This window comes from Lissotriton helveticus, chromosome 3_1 (genome assembly GCF_964261635.1).
Source record: "Lissotriton helveticus chromosome 3_1, aLisHel1.1, whole genome shotgun sequence".
NCBI lineage: Eukaryota > Metazoa > Chordata > Amphibia > Caudata > Salamandridae > Lissotriton > Lissotriton helveticus.
Window position 1 is genome coordinate 1,836,564,254 of NC_136061.1, and position 19,004 is coordinate 1,836,583,257.

The window sequence follows — 19,004 nt, forward strand, 5'->3', positions numbered from 1 at the left end:
GCGTAAAACGAAACGGGTCAGGTGTAACACAAAATGGATTGCAGGAGTAACTGGGAGAGATGTATTTTTACCATCTTCAAGAAATAACATCTGCTTTATAGAAATAGATCATACATACACCTGTAAGTAGAATGTAGCATGCTCACTTCTAGGAAGAGAGTCATATGTATTAATTTCATCAATGCATGACAAAGTCAATATAATGGGGATAACTGTATAAGCCAATACACCTGGAATAAAAGACTGTGACAAATACAAGGGGGTAATAAAGAAGCCATCAAATTACAAAGAGGTGCTTTTACCCACAGTAATCTGAGTCAATACCTGTGACAGTTTGTAGCACTAAAGTACACATCTGTATACCTGGAAGATGAGTTGGTGATGAATATGAGGTGGAGAGAGCACATTGGAGCAGATACTCCTGTTTGCACAGTGCACTAATATATTTGAGTTAAAAGTTTGTGAAAATCAGGGGGCACAAAATGTTCGAGTCTGTGTGAACACTTGGAGGTGAGCTGGTAACAAAGGTAGAGGGTGGTAAAGACGATAGTGGGATAATACATTGCAGCAGAGACATTATGGTTCGAACAAAGCAGATGGGTTATGTATGTCACTGGTTTTAGCTTTAATGACATTTAGGAATATAAACTGAAAGAAAGTGTTATGGTCCAGGGACATTAAGGCCCTGCAGGACAGAGTTCTCTCAAGTCCACAGACAGTACAATGGACATTATAACTGTGTGGGGATGGGGAAAGACTGGTAGAATGGGTAACAAAGGGAATTCTACTGCAGGATAAACACAGGACTCCCTGGGTGGAGACAAACCTCCCAAATATTGAAGAACAAATGGGATGGAGAGGAATCCATATAATAAAGAGTAGGTATACTACACGTCTGGCTCTGTTTCTTCTTCTGTCATCAAAATAAAGTACATGAAAGCAACAATTTGTTTTGCAATAACATTTTATTAAGGTTTCAAAAATGCACATATTCAAGCAACAATGTGTTTTAAACTCTTAGAGCACTGAGCAGCGCGATATTCATCAGTGTATCATATTGCTGAGACAACATCTTACGTAATATACACTTCCTTAGACAGGAACTATTTTGATAGAGTTCTAAGACATTCTAGTGATGCTGTGTGTGTGTTTTTTTTTTCTGCATGCAAGAGAGGCCCTTTGATGTCCTTGTCTAAGTTGTGCTTTGAATCTGAACAGATTTTCCCAACTGTACTAAATAGTCCTTCACAATAGGTATTGCTATGCGGCAATAGTAAAAAAAAGAAAAATGCCAGTTTTGCAAGGCTTGGAAATTAAGGTAGCTTAGTAACACAATCGTTTAATTTGGATAGACTCTCCAAAACCTCATCAATTCTTTCACATTTTGGCATATTGCTATCTGCCATGCACTGATATTGCAGATGAAGACTTTCTAACTCTTCTGCCTCTACCACATCTGGAAATCGAGATACTAGATTTAAATTTGTTCTGATGTAGCTTGTAGACTGGTGTCAGGGTTCAAGAATGTGAGAGACAAGAGGATGTCATCCTTTAATGCCGGCATTGACTCTATCATATATTTTACAGTATTTTACAGCATTTATGTGAAAATACTTTGCTTCGTTCAGAAATTTGTTGTACGCTGCTGAGCCCAGAAGATGCTCTTTACTGGCCGCCTGTTTGGTCATGAGGCCAATGTAAATTACATTTAGTAGCAAGTGATTGTCTGGATTTGCAATGTTAATTATTAGCAAATCTGAAGCTGTAGTCATAACTTGAGGTTTCATGGGGTTTCATGAAGTTGGACATCAAATTTGGAAAAAATGCACTGCTGAAGAGGGTATGCAGACAAAATATTGATTTTTAAATATCGACATACAATAATGTCGATGTTTAAGGGACATAATATAGAAGGTAAGTTATATCGATAGATTTAATATCGATATTAGTAATATTGATGTTTTTAATATCGATGTTAGTAATATCGATGTTAATAATTTCGATGTTACTAATATCAATTTTTATATTATTTTTATATATTATTATGTATTTATTATGTTTTTAATTTTTATTTATGTAATTTAAGTAAATTTTTTATTTTTGTACTGTAGCGGGTTGTGGGTTTATAGGTAAATAGAGTGGGAAGTAATTTAATTATACTAAATTAATTATTAATTATTAGGAATTATAAATTAATTTCAATTAATTGGTAATTAATTTGTATTAATTAATTAATTGATAATTATGTTCTGTAGCGGGTTAGGGTTTAAAGGGGGATAGGGTGGGAAGTAATTTAATTATACTAAATTAATTATTAATTTTTAGGAATTACAAATTGATTTTAATTAATTGGTAATTATTTTTTAATAATTGGTTATTAATTTTAATTAATTGATTAATTGATAATTATGTTCTGTAGCGGGTTATGGGTTTATAGAGAGAATAGGGTGGAAAGTAATTTAAATATAATTAAGTAATAATGTATTTTAATTAATTTTTTTGTTAATTATGTTATTGTTAATTAAATATTAATTGCTAATTAATTATTATTAATTGGTATTTTTAAAAACAAAATGTGTTAAATATTTATTGCTAATCATGTTTTTAATAATTATGTATTGTTATTTGTAAATTGTTTATATTTATTTAATAATTAAGTTTTTTATTATTCTAAAATATTAATTTATTTATAAGTATGTTATTTTTACCCCTACGCTATCCAACACTTTCCCTACTGTTGCACTCTCTGGAGTGGGAATAGTAATTTTTACCCCTACGCTATCCAACACTTTCCCTACTGTTGCACTCTCTGGAGTTGGAATAGTAATTTTAACCCTACGCTATCCAACACTTTCCCCGCTGTTGCACTCTCTGGAGTTGGAATAGTAATTTTACCCGTACGCTATCAAACACTTTCCCTAATGTTGCACTCTCTGGAGTGGGAATAGTAATTTTAACACTACGCTATCCAACACTTTCCCTACTGTTGCACTCTCTGGAGTTGGAATAGTAATTTTTACCCCTACGCTATCCAACACTTTCCCTACTGTTGCACTCTCTGGAGTGGGAATTGTAATTTTCACTCCTACGCTATCCAACACTTTCCCTACTGTTGCACTATCTGGAGTTGGAATAGTAATTTTAACCCTATGCTATCCAACACGTTCCCTACTGTTGCACTCTATGGGGTTGGAATAGTAATTTTTACCCCTACGCTAGCCAACACTTTCCCTACTGTTGCACTCTCTGGAGTGGGAATAGTAATTGTTACCCCTACGCTATCCAACACTTTCCCTACTGTTGCACTCTCTGGAGTGGCAATAGTAATTGTTACCCCTATGCTATCCAACACTTTCCCTACTGTTGCACTCTCAGGAGTGGGAATAGAATTTTTACCCCTACGCTATCCAACATTTACTTATTTTTTTATAAATTTTTATTTTTATTATTATTTTATGCGTATAAATGTATTTGTAATTTATTATATTTTTATTTATTTATAAGTTATTAAAATATTTGTTTAGAGGTATTATTAATGAAGTATATACTATGTATTATATCCATATTTTTTTTAAATTAAATTATGTATTATTTATTAATTTTAAATCGTATAATATATTTTTAACTATGTTTATTACATTTATAAGTATTATTTTGTTTATATTACTTTTTTTATTAAAAAAATATTTTTTTAATAACGATATTTTGGACATCTATTTTTTTTTCAATATTTTTGTACTTACCTTGTTAGAGATAGGATGTCGATATTTTTGTAATCGATATTTTTGTTGCGATATTTTTGTAGGCAGATATTTTTGTAATCGATATTTTGTCATAGATCCGCTGAAGAGTGGAGAACATATATCATTGGGGCTTCACTTTGAAGTAGTGTATCAAAATATTCAAAAGTTGGAAGTACATCCTGAACAAACATGAAATAAAGTTTTGTCATTAGGTTTTTGAACAGCTTTACCAGTCGTAGTTCTCAATCGTCTGATTTTCCATGTTTCTTGTTGCCTTCAGAATCCTCATCAAAGTTTGAAAGAAAGTAAGACTTTAGTGAGTCCCCTTTGTTTGGCGTTCTCTCTGCAGACATTCCCAAGCTTAGACACCTAGTACTGACATGTTTATTCGCTTTCCTGACTTCTGTCTCAGTAAAATGCATATACTCTCTGAGTACACCATTGTGCTTACAGTGGTAATATATGTCTAGGAACATATCATCAACTTTGGCAGACAGTGCTTTGGAAGGTTTCTGTGCACTCAAATGACATAAATGAAAAAGACAACCAAATTCATACACCTTTTGTTTCTCATCCTTTTGTTCACTCCTAATTTTACTGAGTAGACTTTTCTTCTTACCGTTCATGCAGTTAGTGTTATCAGAGGAATATTTTGCACAGTTGTTTCACCTAAGATTTTTTTCTCTGATAAAGTGGTTGCATGTGTCAAACAAGATCTGGGCATCTCCTGCAACAATAGAAGGCATATCAAGCAATGATATTACTATGTGCCCGATTAACTATATGACAGGATTTTGTCCTCCCACATGAGAATTTTGCAGCTATTTTTGAATTAGGAAACATTATTTAAATAGGGAACCAGCGTGATCAGAGACTGCTAGGGGAATATTATGTTCTATTAGGAAGCCAATAAACAAAACTTCAGCTTTTATCACCTTTTCATCAATATCCTCTGCTGCACGGACTACAACCCAATCTGTCATTTTTCTAGTCTGAGTCTGTGACAGTTCACAATTTTTGTGTTTTGGTGTATTGTCATACTTTGAAACATCATTCCTGCCACTATGGGTAATGCTGAAATCTGACGCACAAATTTCACAAAATGCACTGCCTGGCCCATTTCTAGATTTCCAAATGAATGGAAATTCTTTTTACCATGTCTCTTTGAATGTACAATTGTACTTCTTTTTTTTTCTCCCCTTGGAGGTGTGTGACCTGATCACTTCCAATTCATGCTCAAACGCTATTCCTGTATTATCCAATCAAAATAAAGTGGATAAAAACACCTGACCTGAACAGGGGCTCATGGTCTCACTTGTATCAAAGCAGCGACTCGTTGTAGCTGCAGGCTTGTACTAGCTGTAGTCTGTTAACAATTTAGAAGTTCAACCTGCATAAAATCAATACCAATAAGAGATTACCTGCTTTATCAAATCACTACATACCTATGTTACCCAGGTTATCCATGTAAAGGGAAAGGATAGCAATATGCAGTATAATCTTGTGTGAAAGCCCCACCTTTGCAACGCCTTTGTTTAAAAAGCATCTTGAGTATGTTATCAGTCTGGCTACACTTCAAATCCCAGTTCCTAATAAAGGAAGCAAATGACTTTGTATTGCATGTACAGCATTTACCTGGAGCAAGACATTGAACTGGTTCAAAAGGGGCTCACAACTAGATTTAAGGAGCTAGTGCCTGGTAAGCCAGCCAATTCTGTGGGTAGACATGCCTCGGCGCCCTGGTTTACTCCTCTTCTGGGTAAGATGCGCCAAGACTGCAAGAGGGCAGAAAGAGCTTGGAGGCGCATGTATGACCCGGGAGATAAAATTAAATACAGGGAGACCATCCGACTTTACCACAAGCATAATTTGGATGAAAAAAAAGTCTATCTGGAGCGCAGAATTGACGCAGCAGAAAATATGAGTAAAGACATTTTTAGAATTGTACAAGAGTTTATCTCCCCTTCCTCGAGTACACCTATCCACTCTCATACAGAAGTTTGGATTAGCCAACTCAGTGAGTTTTTTATTAATAAAATTAAATCTATTCAAGGCTCTTTTCCTGTTGTGGGCCTCAGTCCAGCTGTCTGTCATCTGACAACTGTATCACCATCTATGAAGGAGAAAGGCCCTTTTCTATCGATTTTCCATTCCATCTCTCTGGCTTCCTCTCTTGACTTCCTGTCTCGGCTGCAATCGGGCTCGCCGCTTGATCCTTGCCCTGCGAAAGCTCTTGGGAGAGTGGCGCGGCAGTTAACATCTTGCTCAACCCACTGCCTAATGCCTCCCTGACATCAAGAGAGGTTCCTACGGCTTGGAAGCACGCCTTGATTCTGCCGCTGCTAAAAAAAACATGTTTAGATCCCCTTGCTCACGCGAATTTTAGACCAATTTCCCTTCTTCCCTCTCTGGCTAAGGTGATTGAGAAGCATGTGCATCTCTCCATTTCCAGCTTTATAGAGAGTAGTAATATCCTGCACGACTCTCAATCGGGTTTGCGTGCGAATTTCAGCACGGAGACAGCTCTTCTTGAGATCACCCATGCCATTCGAGAGACTTTGGATGGTGGGGGTAAAGCCATCTTGGTCATGTTGGATTTGTCAGCGGCCTTCGACACCGTTCCCCACGATGGTCTCCTTTTAAGACTCTGGGAGATCGGCTTTCGTGGGACGGTGTTGAATTGGTTTAAGTCTTTTCTGACCAACCGCCGACAAGTGATCTGGGCACCTCCGTTTTCCGCCGAAATGCCGCCGCTGGAGGTGGGGGTTCCTCAGGGGTCCCTCTTGAGCCCCACCCTTTTTAATATCTATATGGCCCCTCTAGCGGCGGTGGCGGAATCTTTTGGTGCCCAGATCATATCCTATGCTGATGACACCCCGCTCCTTTTTACGTGTAGCAAGGGTGAGGATTTTGACAGCGGCCGGGTCAGAGAATGCCTGGAAGCCGTATTTGATTGGTTTCAGAGGCACAGTCTGAAGTGCAATTCTGATAAGTCGGAGCTGCTTTTTTTCGGATGCCTGCCGGATCCAGGTTGGAAGACATGGTGGCCCCGTGATATGTCTCCGCCTGATGCTGCCTCGTTAAAAGCTAAAAATCTGGGTGTCCTGTGTGATGTTGATCTCTCTTTTAGACCCCAGATTAAAGGACTGACAGGGAAATGCTTCGGCAATTTGAAAATGCTGCGGACGTTTCTTCCTCTACTATCCTTACAGCACAAAAAAATCACTGTCCAGGCCTTAATAGGCTCGCGTCTCGATTACGCGAATGCCCTCTACCTTGGCCTTCCTAAATATCTGATGACACGCCTGCAGGTCGTGCAGAACTCGGCTGCTAGAGCCATCTTTGGATTACAGCGAAGGGCACGAGCCTCGGAGCTTCTTGAGAGACTTCACTGGCTTCCGGTCGCTAAGAGAGTCTCTTTTAAGATCTTGACTCTGGCCTTCAAAGCTCTCCACTCGATTGGCCCAAAATACCTCGGGAAACGTATGCCCTTCTATGCCCCCAGGAGGACTCTAAGGTCAGGTCTGCTTTCCAAAGCCGTCGTTCCCACCATCAAACACGCTCGCACGGGAGGTCGTTCTTTCCGGTGCCTGGCACCTCGATGTTGGAACGAGCTCCCCTTTTCCTTGAGAACAGCCAATAGTCTGCTTTCTTTTAGAAAGGAACTGAAGACTTGGCTCTTCTCCCAGTAATTCTGTGCCGGCCTGCGGCGGGCGTTGTGTTGTGTACTTCCCTTTTAGTTCTCTTTGCCAAAGTGCCGAGACACTCTACGGAGTAGCCGTGCGCTATAGAAGAGCCTTTTCTAACATAACATTTACCACAGAATAAGTGTGATGTATTAAAAATGAGTCTGCTCTATAAAGAGAAGTGCTAAAGTACAGGGGTTACATTTGCCAACACTTTGCACCTGTTTTGCCTCACAAAAGTGATACAAACCTGCGCCAAGTGCTCTCTGACTGATTTGGACAACAGTAACCCTTGTGGGGGCTGCAGGAACCGAAACCCTGGGCACCGCGTCAACTTGCAGTTGCAAAGGCTTGTTGGCGTTCTTCTTCCAAGTTCCAAGTTCTTCGGGCTCCGAGTAGCCCCAACATCCAGCACCTCCGGTGACCAGAAATCCTTGTCCACATTGCATTGCTTACACTGTGACCTGCATCTTTTGGTGAGCTGCTCGAGGTCCTTTTGTGACTCCAGTGGCTCCGGCCTGTGGGTCCAGTTGAGGGTCAGCTGTAACTTCTTTGGGATCCCCTGGTTGCTCCGGGCCTGCCCTGACTCCCCTGCTTGTGGTGAGTTCCCTGGACCCTGCTGGTCTCGACATTGCACCTTCATCAATCTTTATGTCCCTTGCAGCTGCCAAGGCTTGTTGGTGCTCCCGGCGGACACCGACCCCTCAGCTTCCAGCATCCGATGAGGGAAAGCCCGTGCATGGCTCCTGGTCATATTCAGCATTACCTGATTCTCACAACTGCAGAGTCAAAGTCACCATCAACTCTCCTGCAACGCACACCATCGGTGGGCATTCATCTTCCAAGATTCCAGGTCACCAGTGAGGGACATAGACTCTGTCCCCTCTGCTAGCAGGTTCTTCACATCCAGTATCCACCTTTGGATTCCAATGGACACTTTCTCCTCTTCCGGCAGCGACACTTTTGTGAAGTCCTCCATTGTGTTTGACAGCGGTTTCTGACACAACTTCACCACTATACACCCGGCATCCATGGTGTATGTAACGTGGCTACTAGGGTATCCACGGGTGCAGTGGCTCTCCAACCTGCTGGGGCCAGGATGATGAGGCAACTCCAGGACTTGAAACTGGTTTCCCAGTTCTAAGTCTGCAACTCTGGCCCTTGCACCACATCATGAGTATAGGGAAAATCAGTATTTCCTTTTTGGCGCTAACAAAAACTGAGTTTTAGAATATGTTTTTAGGTGCACTAATAATATGTAAAACTGCCAAAAATGTTGATTCCTGTCACATGCTCCTATCTCATGCTCCTATCTCCCTCTCCAAGAATTAAGGCCAAAGCATTAAGCTTTGGTGTCTGAGGTAATTCTTGGAGAGGGAGATTAAAGAGTGTGTGAATGAAGCCATCAACATTTTAATGTTGGTAGCTGTACAAAGTGTTCAAGCAAAAACAGAGAATAAAACACATCTTTTCTCCCAGGGCTATTTCTCACTTTCACTAAATGTTTTTTGCCTTACCTTTCTTTAACCTGTGTCAGGAGCAAGTATAGCAGGCAGAGGGAACTTGACAATAATATTGTGCACTGACCTGCGGGAACAGGTTACGGACAGTGCTGTACTTCGAGCCTCACTCTCAGCCTCATGGGAGATGCCTGCAGTGCTGAAGCCCACCCAAAATATTATTACACAGGACGTAGGACTTGGAGGCAGGAAAATACATTTGTTTTCTGAGTCCTGAACCCTGGGCCCTAAGCTCACTTGTAAACCAATAGCTTTCGGGCTGGCTCAGACAATAATATATTCTCAACTACCGGAGGCTGGAGAGCCAACGTCATTTTGAGCTCTCAGTTTAGCTGGTCCTATTAGACCTGAGCGCAGCATTTGATACGGTGTCACATAAGCTGCTTATCCACCATCTAAGGAGAGGGGGTGTGACCGGGACTGCGATGGACTGGATGTTATCCTTTCTGCAGGACCGCAGCTTTCAGGTAATACAATCTGCGTACACATCTAAACCCATTAATCTGACACAGGGGTTGCAGCAGGGCTCTATATTGAGCCCAACTCTTTTTAATCTATATATCGCACCACTGGCAGACATAGTAGAAAAGCATGGAGTTTCAATTGTGTTGTACGCAGATTATACCCAGTTAGTGGCGCCTGACTCACCCCAGGCAGCAAATAGCTTTGCAGCCTGTTTGAAAGATCTGGCAGGATAGATGTCAGATAACTGTCTGAGCCTGAATGGAAGTAGGACAGAGGTGCTAGTAGTGGGGAACTCCCCATCTATATGGTCACCGTTATGGTGGCCAATTATGCTAGGACCTACTCCCGACCACAGGATGGAGGTGAAAAATCTGGGAGTATGGATGGACTCGAAACTGTCTTTCGAGGCCCAAATTAATAGAACAAGAGGAAAATGCTTTGGGATTATGAAGATTATCAGGAAAACCCTAGACATCCTTCCTATGACTGCCAGAAAAACCCTAATCCATGCACTGGTTACATCAAGAATGGACTATGGGAAACAAATTAGCCAAAACCGGTCAAGAGAATACAAAAACATCCCTAAACTGCGATGACTTTTCCACATTTTTCACAGAGAAGGCCAAATCGCTAGAAGCAGAGCTCAAAAACGCCGTGGCGAACCTTCCCATCGAACGACTGCATACGAGCGATACCGTCTTTTCAACGGAGTGTACTAAGGCAAAAAACAAGGCAAGCTGGGATACATTCGAACTGTATGACCAGCACATGATCGCCAAGACGCTCTCAGAAATCAAACCAAACAATCACTATCAAGACCCACTTCCGGCAAAGTGCTTAAAAGAAATCAACCACGTTTTAGTCCCAATATGGACCGAAATAATAAATGCTTCTCTATCACAAGGGATCCTCCCTGACTGCCTAAAAACAGGTCAAGTTGCTCCCATAATCAAAAAACCCTCAGCGGACACCTCAGATCCAAACAACTTTCGCCCAGTGACCAACATCCCTGTACTAGCCAAGTTAATTGAGAAATGCGTCCAGAACGAACTCAGCCAACACATCACCAAGTTCTCCTTGCTTGACGAATGCCAATCAGGATTCAGAGCAGGGCATAGCACGGAAACAGCGATTCCCCATATTGTTGATGATGCGATACAGGCCCTTGACCAAAATCAAGCATGCCTACTGATTCTCCTTGATCTGTCGTCGGCGTTTGACACGGTAAACCACGAAGCATTACTGACCAGGCTGCAGGACAGGATGGGACTATCGGGAATTGTGCTGAACTGGTTCAACTCTTTTTTACAGAACAGAACACAGCGATTCCGGGTCAACCAATCAATCTCACCTCCATGCCCTATTTCAATAGGAGTACCTCAAGGATCGACGCTATCCCCAGATCTGTTTAACCTATACGTCGAACCACTTACAGAAATTCTCCAAAAATCACAGATATCATATCACATGTATGCGGATGACACGCAGATATACATAAAGATCGCATCCCTAAAAGACATTGAACTAATGAATGAGACATTAAAAATGGCACTACAATGGCTAACTAATAATCATCTGAAATTAAATGCTCACAAAACAGAGTTCTTACTAATCTCACCACCAAGGAGCCAGGCGGAAACAAAGGAATGGACGAAATTCGTGACTGCGCTTAACTGCACCCCAACCCTAGTTAACTCAGCTAAATCGCTTGGAATCACCTTAGACGAGAATCTGGACATGAAAGCCCACATTAATTCAATGGCTAAAAATGCCCGTTTCCACCTGAACTACCTAAGAAAACTGAAACCATTCATCTCAGAGCCGGATCTCAAACTGGCAATCCAATCCTTGGTTATCTCGAGGATTGAATATGGCTGCACCACCTTAGCTGGCCTACCAAAAACGTCCACAGCACCACTAAAAGCCTGCCTCAACGCCGCGGCAAGACTTGTCACCCGATCTAGGAAATATGATCATATATCCCCACACTTGAAAGCTTTAAACTGGCTACCTTACGAAGCCAGAATCCAAATGAAGATAGCATGTATCACACATAAAGCGCTCCACTACAACACCCCAGGATACCTAGCCAAGAAAATTCAGCTGTCTGGAGGTAACCGACCAGCTAGAAGTGCTGAGGAGTTGCTATTACGGCCAGCCATCTTCCGAAAGAAAAAAACCTATGACAGAGCTTTCTCAGGAGCTGCCCCCAGAATCTGGAACTCACTCCCTCCAAACATTAGGAAGATCCAAAATGTGGCAACATTCAAGCGGGAAGTGAAGAGCCTTCTGATGAACAAATACAATAAATAGAGAAGATCATCGATCACTGCCCTGAACTATTGCTGCCCTAATACAGAACATTATGTCATCAGGAAAGCGAAGAATAAGTCAGTAATATAAAGATCGCTAATTCTAGGATATGAAACGTCCATAAATTTATCACCAAACGTTATCTTTAAATGACCTTATAACCGCATCCCTCAGAGACTTATAACGATCTACCTCACCTATGTGTATATATTTTACTTATGATATAATTGGAGCCGCAAATCACTATTAACGCTAACGGCACATGTGTTAAGAATGATTACATTTCATCTACCTCATATCTGTGATTCTTATAACTGTTAATATATATGTTATGTCTTCACCTACTCTATGTTAAGCGCTCTGATACCCACGGGTCTTGTTCGCGCTATACAAAACTTTATAATAATAATAATAATAATAATAATAATAAGGTGCTGCTTCTGGGTGCAACAAAAAAGGGTCTTCGGAAGCTGTAATCCATACAGAATGCACCTGCCCGCTTGGCCCTGAGTTTACCAAGAAAGGCACCATCTAAAAATGCACTGACAACACTGCATTGGTTGCCTGTGCAGAAACGGATTAAATTTAAGGCACTGTGTTTTGCATGGAGGAAGGCCCTGCCTACCTGCATAACCTACTCTTACCATACAAAACGGTACGTCAGTTAAGATCAACAGGGACGCACCAGGTAGATGTCCTGAAGATAAGAAGGGCCCGCATGGATGCACGCTCTCTCAGATACTTGACAACAAAGAGCTGGAACAAGCTTCTCATCTCTCTTCGAGCGGAACAATCACACACTATCTTCCGCAAGAGATTAAAAACATGGCTGTTCATACAGCTGAACTGAAGGTAATATAACTGCATGCAAATGGACCTTTAAGTTATCAGTTGGAATTGAAAGAGCGTGGGGACACACCAGCTGGGGTAACCAGGTGCTTCATAAACCCAAACTAAACCCAAACTAAACTAAACTATACTAAACTTTAAGTTATTTTAAGCACCTGAAGCAGGTCATTCTGTAATTCGTGCTACTGCTGCATCATGTGGAATCGGGTTTTTGGATGCTTGAATCAGGAGGCGGGAGACTAGCCTTGAAATCGGTAGTCTCTTGCACGAATCTGGAGGGCTGCAATGTCTGCTTATGTATAATTTCTTCTCAGCCACTGTCAATTTCTCTTGTAATGTGTTTTTTGTGTAACGTTGTGAGCACCATTATCCTGGGATTGTATATCATTATTTCATTAACATTTGTGTATATTTTGTGATTGTGTAGGGGTACTGATTTTCTTTGTGATGTAGTGATAATGTTCTCGGTCTGATTTGTTTAGTTTGTGTTCTGTGTAATGTAGTACCTGAACCCTTGTTAGGATGTTAGTCTTTATTCTGCCCCTGGTTCGGGTAATAGGGCTGCACCTGTTTGTTGCAATCATGCTAGATTGAGGCCATGTTTGTTCTGCTGTTATCACTTAAGATTCAGGAAAACTAGATGCTAATCATAATTAGAGTCTTTCTTTGTGATAAGAATTATTCTTCAAGTGCTGCTATTTTTTCAGCTTCAAACAGATAGTGGGAATGTTTCTTTGCCCAATGTAGGAGCAACTTTGCACGTTTTTAATTGGTTGAAATTAATGAGAACCAGATAAATGGAAGTACAAAAATTAGATATCTGCTATCCTGATAAATTGTCAATAAGGGATGAAACGCGTTGGCTGGGTCTGTCAAAAAGATGGGGAATTGACTTGTAATATAGGATATTTTGAAAAACAATGGACATGTGAATGACTTAGGTGAAAGTATGTTGGCCTTCCACTAAAGAAGTTTCACAGTTGATATAAGCAATGCCACTTGAGGACATTATGTTTGAGACGTGCAAGCACAAAATCCTTTTAATATGTATAACTCAAGAAGCAAATTTACTAATGTTGTTTTTCTGGCCAGTCTGGTTTTCCTTTCTTCATAGTTCACTCACCAGACTAAAACGCAGACTTAAAAATGGGAAAAATGTTGTTATGTAGTGCTACATAAATAAAGGGAAAATTAGAATCTCACTATCGGAGAGTACCCTTTTAAGTTAACAACCATGTTAAGCTCTTGATTTATGCACTTTTTGTTTAAATTCATTTTAGGAGATGTAGTTTACAGTTCAATGGGAACGAACGGCTGCGTTCTTTATGCAATTTGCAGCAATGTGTGCACAATCAATACCTTCCAGGGAGAGTGTGTTACAACCACTACTCAGAGGACATCAACTTCAACAACTAAAACAGCCAGCACACTCACAACATCATCCTCAACAACTACTCGTAGCACAATAAGGCAGCGTGATCCCACAGAGGTAAGTTAAACTTTCGTTTTTTGGATTAGTACAGCAGACCTTGTCAAATGAGGAGTATGTTACAGAAGGGTGAAGTGAATACTAGGCCATAGGAAAGCAATTCAACATTCTCACTTCTGAGAGACAAGAGGAGCTGCTATAAAAACAAGCATTTACAATGCAATGGTTTCGCCTTTGTTAAAGTTTGAGCTTTTGGTATTGCTTTTGACAAATGGTCTTTTCTAACTTCTTTGAATTATGTGTAAAACGTTGATGTGTTTTACTTTACACAGAAATATGGATTGCATTTATAATGCAATTAGATGCAGATGTACAGTGAATTAGAATACAAGTTATTTCATAAAGCATGTTAGCATGTTAGTGAAGCCAGGAGTGTGAGAGAAGACAGGAGAGAGAGGGCAAGAAGGAGAGAGTGTAGATAAAGAGAGAGGGCAAGAGGGAGAGAGATGGAGACTGAGTGCAAGAGAAGAAGTGATAGATATAGAAGTTAAGGAGAGCAGGAGTAAGGAAGAAGAAGGAAGAGAGATCAAAAGGAAGAGAGGGCAGGAGAGAGAGGGAGGGCAGGAAGGAAAAGAGGCAGAAAGGAGAGGGAGGGCAAGAAGGAGTGGGAGGGCAGGAGGGAAGGTAGGAGTGTGTGAGAGAGGGCAGAAAGGAGAGGGCGGCAGGTAGGAGAGGGAGGGCAGGAAGGAGAAGGAGGGCTAGAGGAGGAGAGGACAGGAAGGAGAGAGAACAAGAGAGAGATGGAGGACAAGAAGGTGAAAGAGAGCAGAAGAGAGGTGGAAAGGGAGGGCAGGAGGGAGTAAGAAGGCAGAAAAGAGAGGGATGGTAGAAGAGAGAGAAAGCAAGAAGGAGGGCAGAGGGAATAGAGTGAGAGAAGGCAGCACATGTGATAGACACACATTTGGAAAGGAGCAGGTGAAAAACAATCGAAGTGAGTGTGGACATCACATGCTTAGGGGCGTAGCTATCATAAGCACTGCAGGTAGGGTCACAATGGGGCCCAGGGAGTCGACGAAGCACTGAACTTCAGTTATGCCAATTGGTTACTAAAACTGAGGGTAGGAGGATAATTCTTCTTCTTGAGTTAGGACCCATTGTCTCATTGTCCACTCCACTGTAACTAAGTATCTTCACCTGGCACCAAAGAATATGTGTTGCTAACGTGAAGTCTTCTGCACTGCTGTTTCTATCCTTGGGTGCACGAACATGGCAATGCCGGTTTATACAATGCCTGTAAAGTCACCCGGGTATTTATGCCCGCTAGTACTACTGATGATCATTCCAGGCAGTGCTGGCGAGGTAAACCTGTGGCACCCTACAGAGCATGCTGAAGATGCAAACATGGAACCCCACAGGAGTAGCAAAGAGATGCACAATTTAGGGGTGGGCTTTCTTTATGTACATGGAATGACAGCTAAAAGCAGCCATAAAGACCCGACCCTTGACAAGTCGTCCAATGCAGAATGTTGCCTAAATGACAAAGGACTCCAATGCTTGAAATTCAACATTCATGTGAAAACATTGTCAATTGGAAAAGCAGCGCACAACATCGAACAGAAATCGAGCAGCCTTGCCAATACACTTTTGATAATGATACGTATTGCCAAGTATAAAGAAACAATGCGTTTGCCAGATTTTAAACTTGTAGCCTGCATATTATAAATAGTGTTTTACAATGAGTGCTGCTATTAAGCTCAGGTGGCATGCGGAAGCGTTATTCATTAGCCCTCCAGCATTCTCCCCCACAGCCCCTCTCTCCCCCCCTCCCGACCAGGGCTGGAAGCCACTACTCGTCACGCAATATAACTTGTTTCAAATTAAATTAATGGCGGACATTTCAGGTGGTTGAGGAACCTACTTCTGTTAGTTATTTTTGCACATCTTCTTCTTAATCTCCATACAAGGCACAATTACAACTTTACATTAAAAGCACAAAAACCATGGCACGCTGGAAGAGCTCCTTTACTAGTGTATATTCCTAGGATGGGCTCATTTATTAGGTGTGTGTGGTCTGTTTGGGAAGGAATGGAGGATTCTTCAAGGGCAGGGGCAGGCCTTTAACTAACCCCCTTGTAAGAGAGTAATTTATGTAATGCAGATCACGCTGCTCACAAACTTGCATTTTACGCCCCCTTAGACTTAGCCTCCCTGTTGCATATGTTCCATGGTTGCGAGTGCATTGGCACCACTCCTGTTCCTTTCCGCATTCGACGTAAAGCACTTTTGTGAAAGCGCTACACAAATAACAGATTTTTATTTTAATAAAAACAAAAGGTGCCGTGTGCAACACCTGCTTGTTTTATGGTCATGGGAAGCAGGTGCTCTGTGTGTGTGTGGGACTCTGTGTGTGTGTGTGTGTGTCTGTGTGTGGGGGGTGGCTCTGTGTGTGTGGCTGTGTGTGTGCCTCTGTGTGTGTGTCTCTGTGTGTGTGGGGGGGCTCTGTGTGCGGGGCTCTGTGTGTGCGTGGCTGTCTGTCTGTGTGTGCGTGGCTGTCTGTCTGTGTGTGCGTGGCTGTCTGTCTGTGTGTGCGTGGCTCTGTCTGTCTGTGTGTGCGTGGCTCTGTCTGTGTGTGCGTGTGTGGCTGTCTGTGTGTGTGCGTGCGTGGCTCTGTCTGTGTGTGCGTGCGTGGCTCTGTCTGTGTGTGCGTGGCTCTGTCTGTGTGTGCGTGGCTCTGTCTGTGTGTGCGTGGCTCTGTCTGTGTGTGCGTGGCTCTGTCTGTGTGTGCGTGGCTCTGTGTGTGTGCGTGGCTCTGTCTGTGTGTGTGCGTGGCTCTGTCTGTGTGTGTGCGTGGCTCTGTCTGTGTGTGTGCGTGGCTCTGTCTGTGTGTGTGGCTCTGTCTGTGTGTGTGTGCGCGGCTCTGTGTGTGCTCTGTGTCCGCGAATACTCTCTAATGCTCACCTATTGCCATTGTAAATGACAATACCATTTATTTATGTTTAAAAAAAAAAGAAAAAAATGTCATGAGCAATGCCAATAGCTCTACCTTTATTAATGCCGAGACCATTGCATTGTAAATGCTTGTTATTTTTCTAGGGGAAAAACACTCTGCTTTCTCTTTGAGATCTGAAGAGGGCAAGGGAATACAAACACTACAATATGCAGAATAAAAAAGAACTATGTTGCAACAAAACCCGTGGGTCAGCAAAATAACTCAGAAATACACAAGAGGCCGCTTCCGGCGGTGCCATGTCTTTTAAAACCTGATAGACTGAAGAACAAGGACTGAATAATCTCGGCGTCGACTCAACAGCCTGTGATTCTGGGCAAATCACTTCATCTCTCCGTGCCTACAAAAAATGAATGCATCCTTATGTGATGCAACCTGGTGCTCGTGTATAGCGCCCAGATACCTTCGGGCCGAGTTCGCGCTATATAAAAAAAACTATACAAAAAAATTTAAAAATACACACTGGTTTTGTACATGAGACAGAGTGCACTCAGCACAAACACACCAATCACAGTCCTACTAGATTCGAAAACTTGGAAAACGCTTGCTTGAGGACTATCATATTTAGTAGAATTCTCTTTTTGCACTGTATGCTGACAATACATTGCCGAAAAAGTATGAGAGGCTGCGCGCGCTTTTCCTGGGCACAATACAATTGTTATTATTTTTTAAGTGTTCAGTCGTCTTAATGATCACACAGAAATGCACGTTTTCATGACTCAAATGGTGCAACCAAAAAGGAACTGGAAAAAGGAATTCCTTTGGCAAGTATTAGAAATGTACATTTAGCTGTATGGTCTGCCTAAGCCCTGTATTTTCTTGAAAATAACTCGTGTTATTTATATAAAATAAATGTGAGCTGCTTTCGGTCAAATATCATTTTATATAAATAAATGCAACACCTATTTAGTTCTTTTCAACTTACAATAGTAGAATAATAATATTTTGCACTGTCCAATTATGAAGCGCCACCATATGCCAAAGTGTCCCGCAACGTTTAAATATTTAGTGTAACACTATAGTTGTTAAATACTGACCGGTGTCCAGCGAGTCAGCAACATATCTCTGTAGTATTCACTCAACCCCCTGAGCTATGTTACTAAGATTCAAGCGCTCGGAGTAGTAATTAGACACCGGGTCTGCAGCAGACACAGCAGCCCACTGAGCTTTCTAGCAGGAATGAAACCCGCGCCCTACTGCTTTTATGCGGGTCTGGGCAACAGGTGCATTAACCTCCCCAGCTGCCCTGGCAGCATGGAAATCTGCTGGTTAGAGCCGCCTTCTATGCACGCCCGAATGCTAAACGACTGACTGGTGTGTTATCATGCCACACAGAGCAAGAACATTTTTCCTGGGTCATCCTTTTCCGACTTGTCAAATACTTCCCATTACAACTCTACTCCATTTGGAAGCCCAGTAGCTATAATCGTATAAGCTATAATCGCAGTCCCTATATTACTCATTTCTGCACACATTTCACTGTTTCGAAAAAAACACGAATAAATATAATTTTGTTAAAAATACTATGCGCAACGAGAGCCCCAGCATCGCAAAAACATCTAGGGTCATAAAGCGCTTTGAGGCCATTCAAACGGTGTGATTGAGCTATTCAAAGGCAAATAAAATGGACGACTGTTGACAAAAATGCACGCAATGCATGCATTATAAAGGTTAACAAAGCCCTTTGGAGTGCTGGTGATAGTTAAGCCCACTTGTCGTGGTTTATTATCACGTCAGCAGGAACAAGACATGACGTCATTGGGCAATACGGAGCTGCTGGTTACGAACCAACTACATATTGAATGGCTGGATGTCACCAGAACATTGGGGCCCATAATAAAGAGCTGTCTGTTGTGTATTGGCTCTCTTTAACCGTCACCCAATCCGTATGTGATACCAGAGGCGCCTATTCTCGACTGAAACCGGGGCTGGGGAGGCTATGGGTGCCATAATACAGCGCCTACATGGCCAAGGCGCTTGGGCATAAATTAC

The 19,004-nt window shown here is 41.8% G+C and overlaps 1 protein-coding gene across 1 annotated transcript in view; it reads left to right on the plus strand.

The window, feature by feature from the left end:
• Positions 1-19,004, plus strand: part of LOC144823881 (mucin-2-like) — a 1,553,567-nt gene that overhangs the window by 1,199,771 nt on the left and 334,792 nt on the right. Inside the window, exon 31 of the mRNA XM_078682769.1 lies at positions 13,857-14,065. Within this exon, the coding sequence (XP_078538895.1) occupies positions 13,857-14,065 (209 nt within the window). The remainder of the gene's footprint in view (positions 1-13,856; positions 14,066-19,004) is intronic.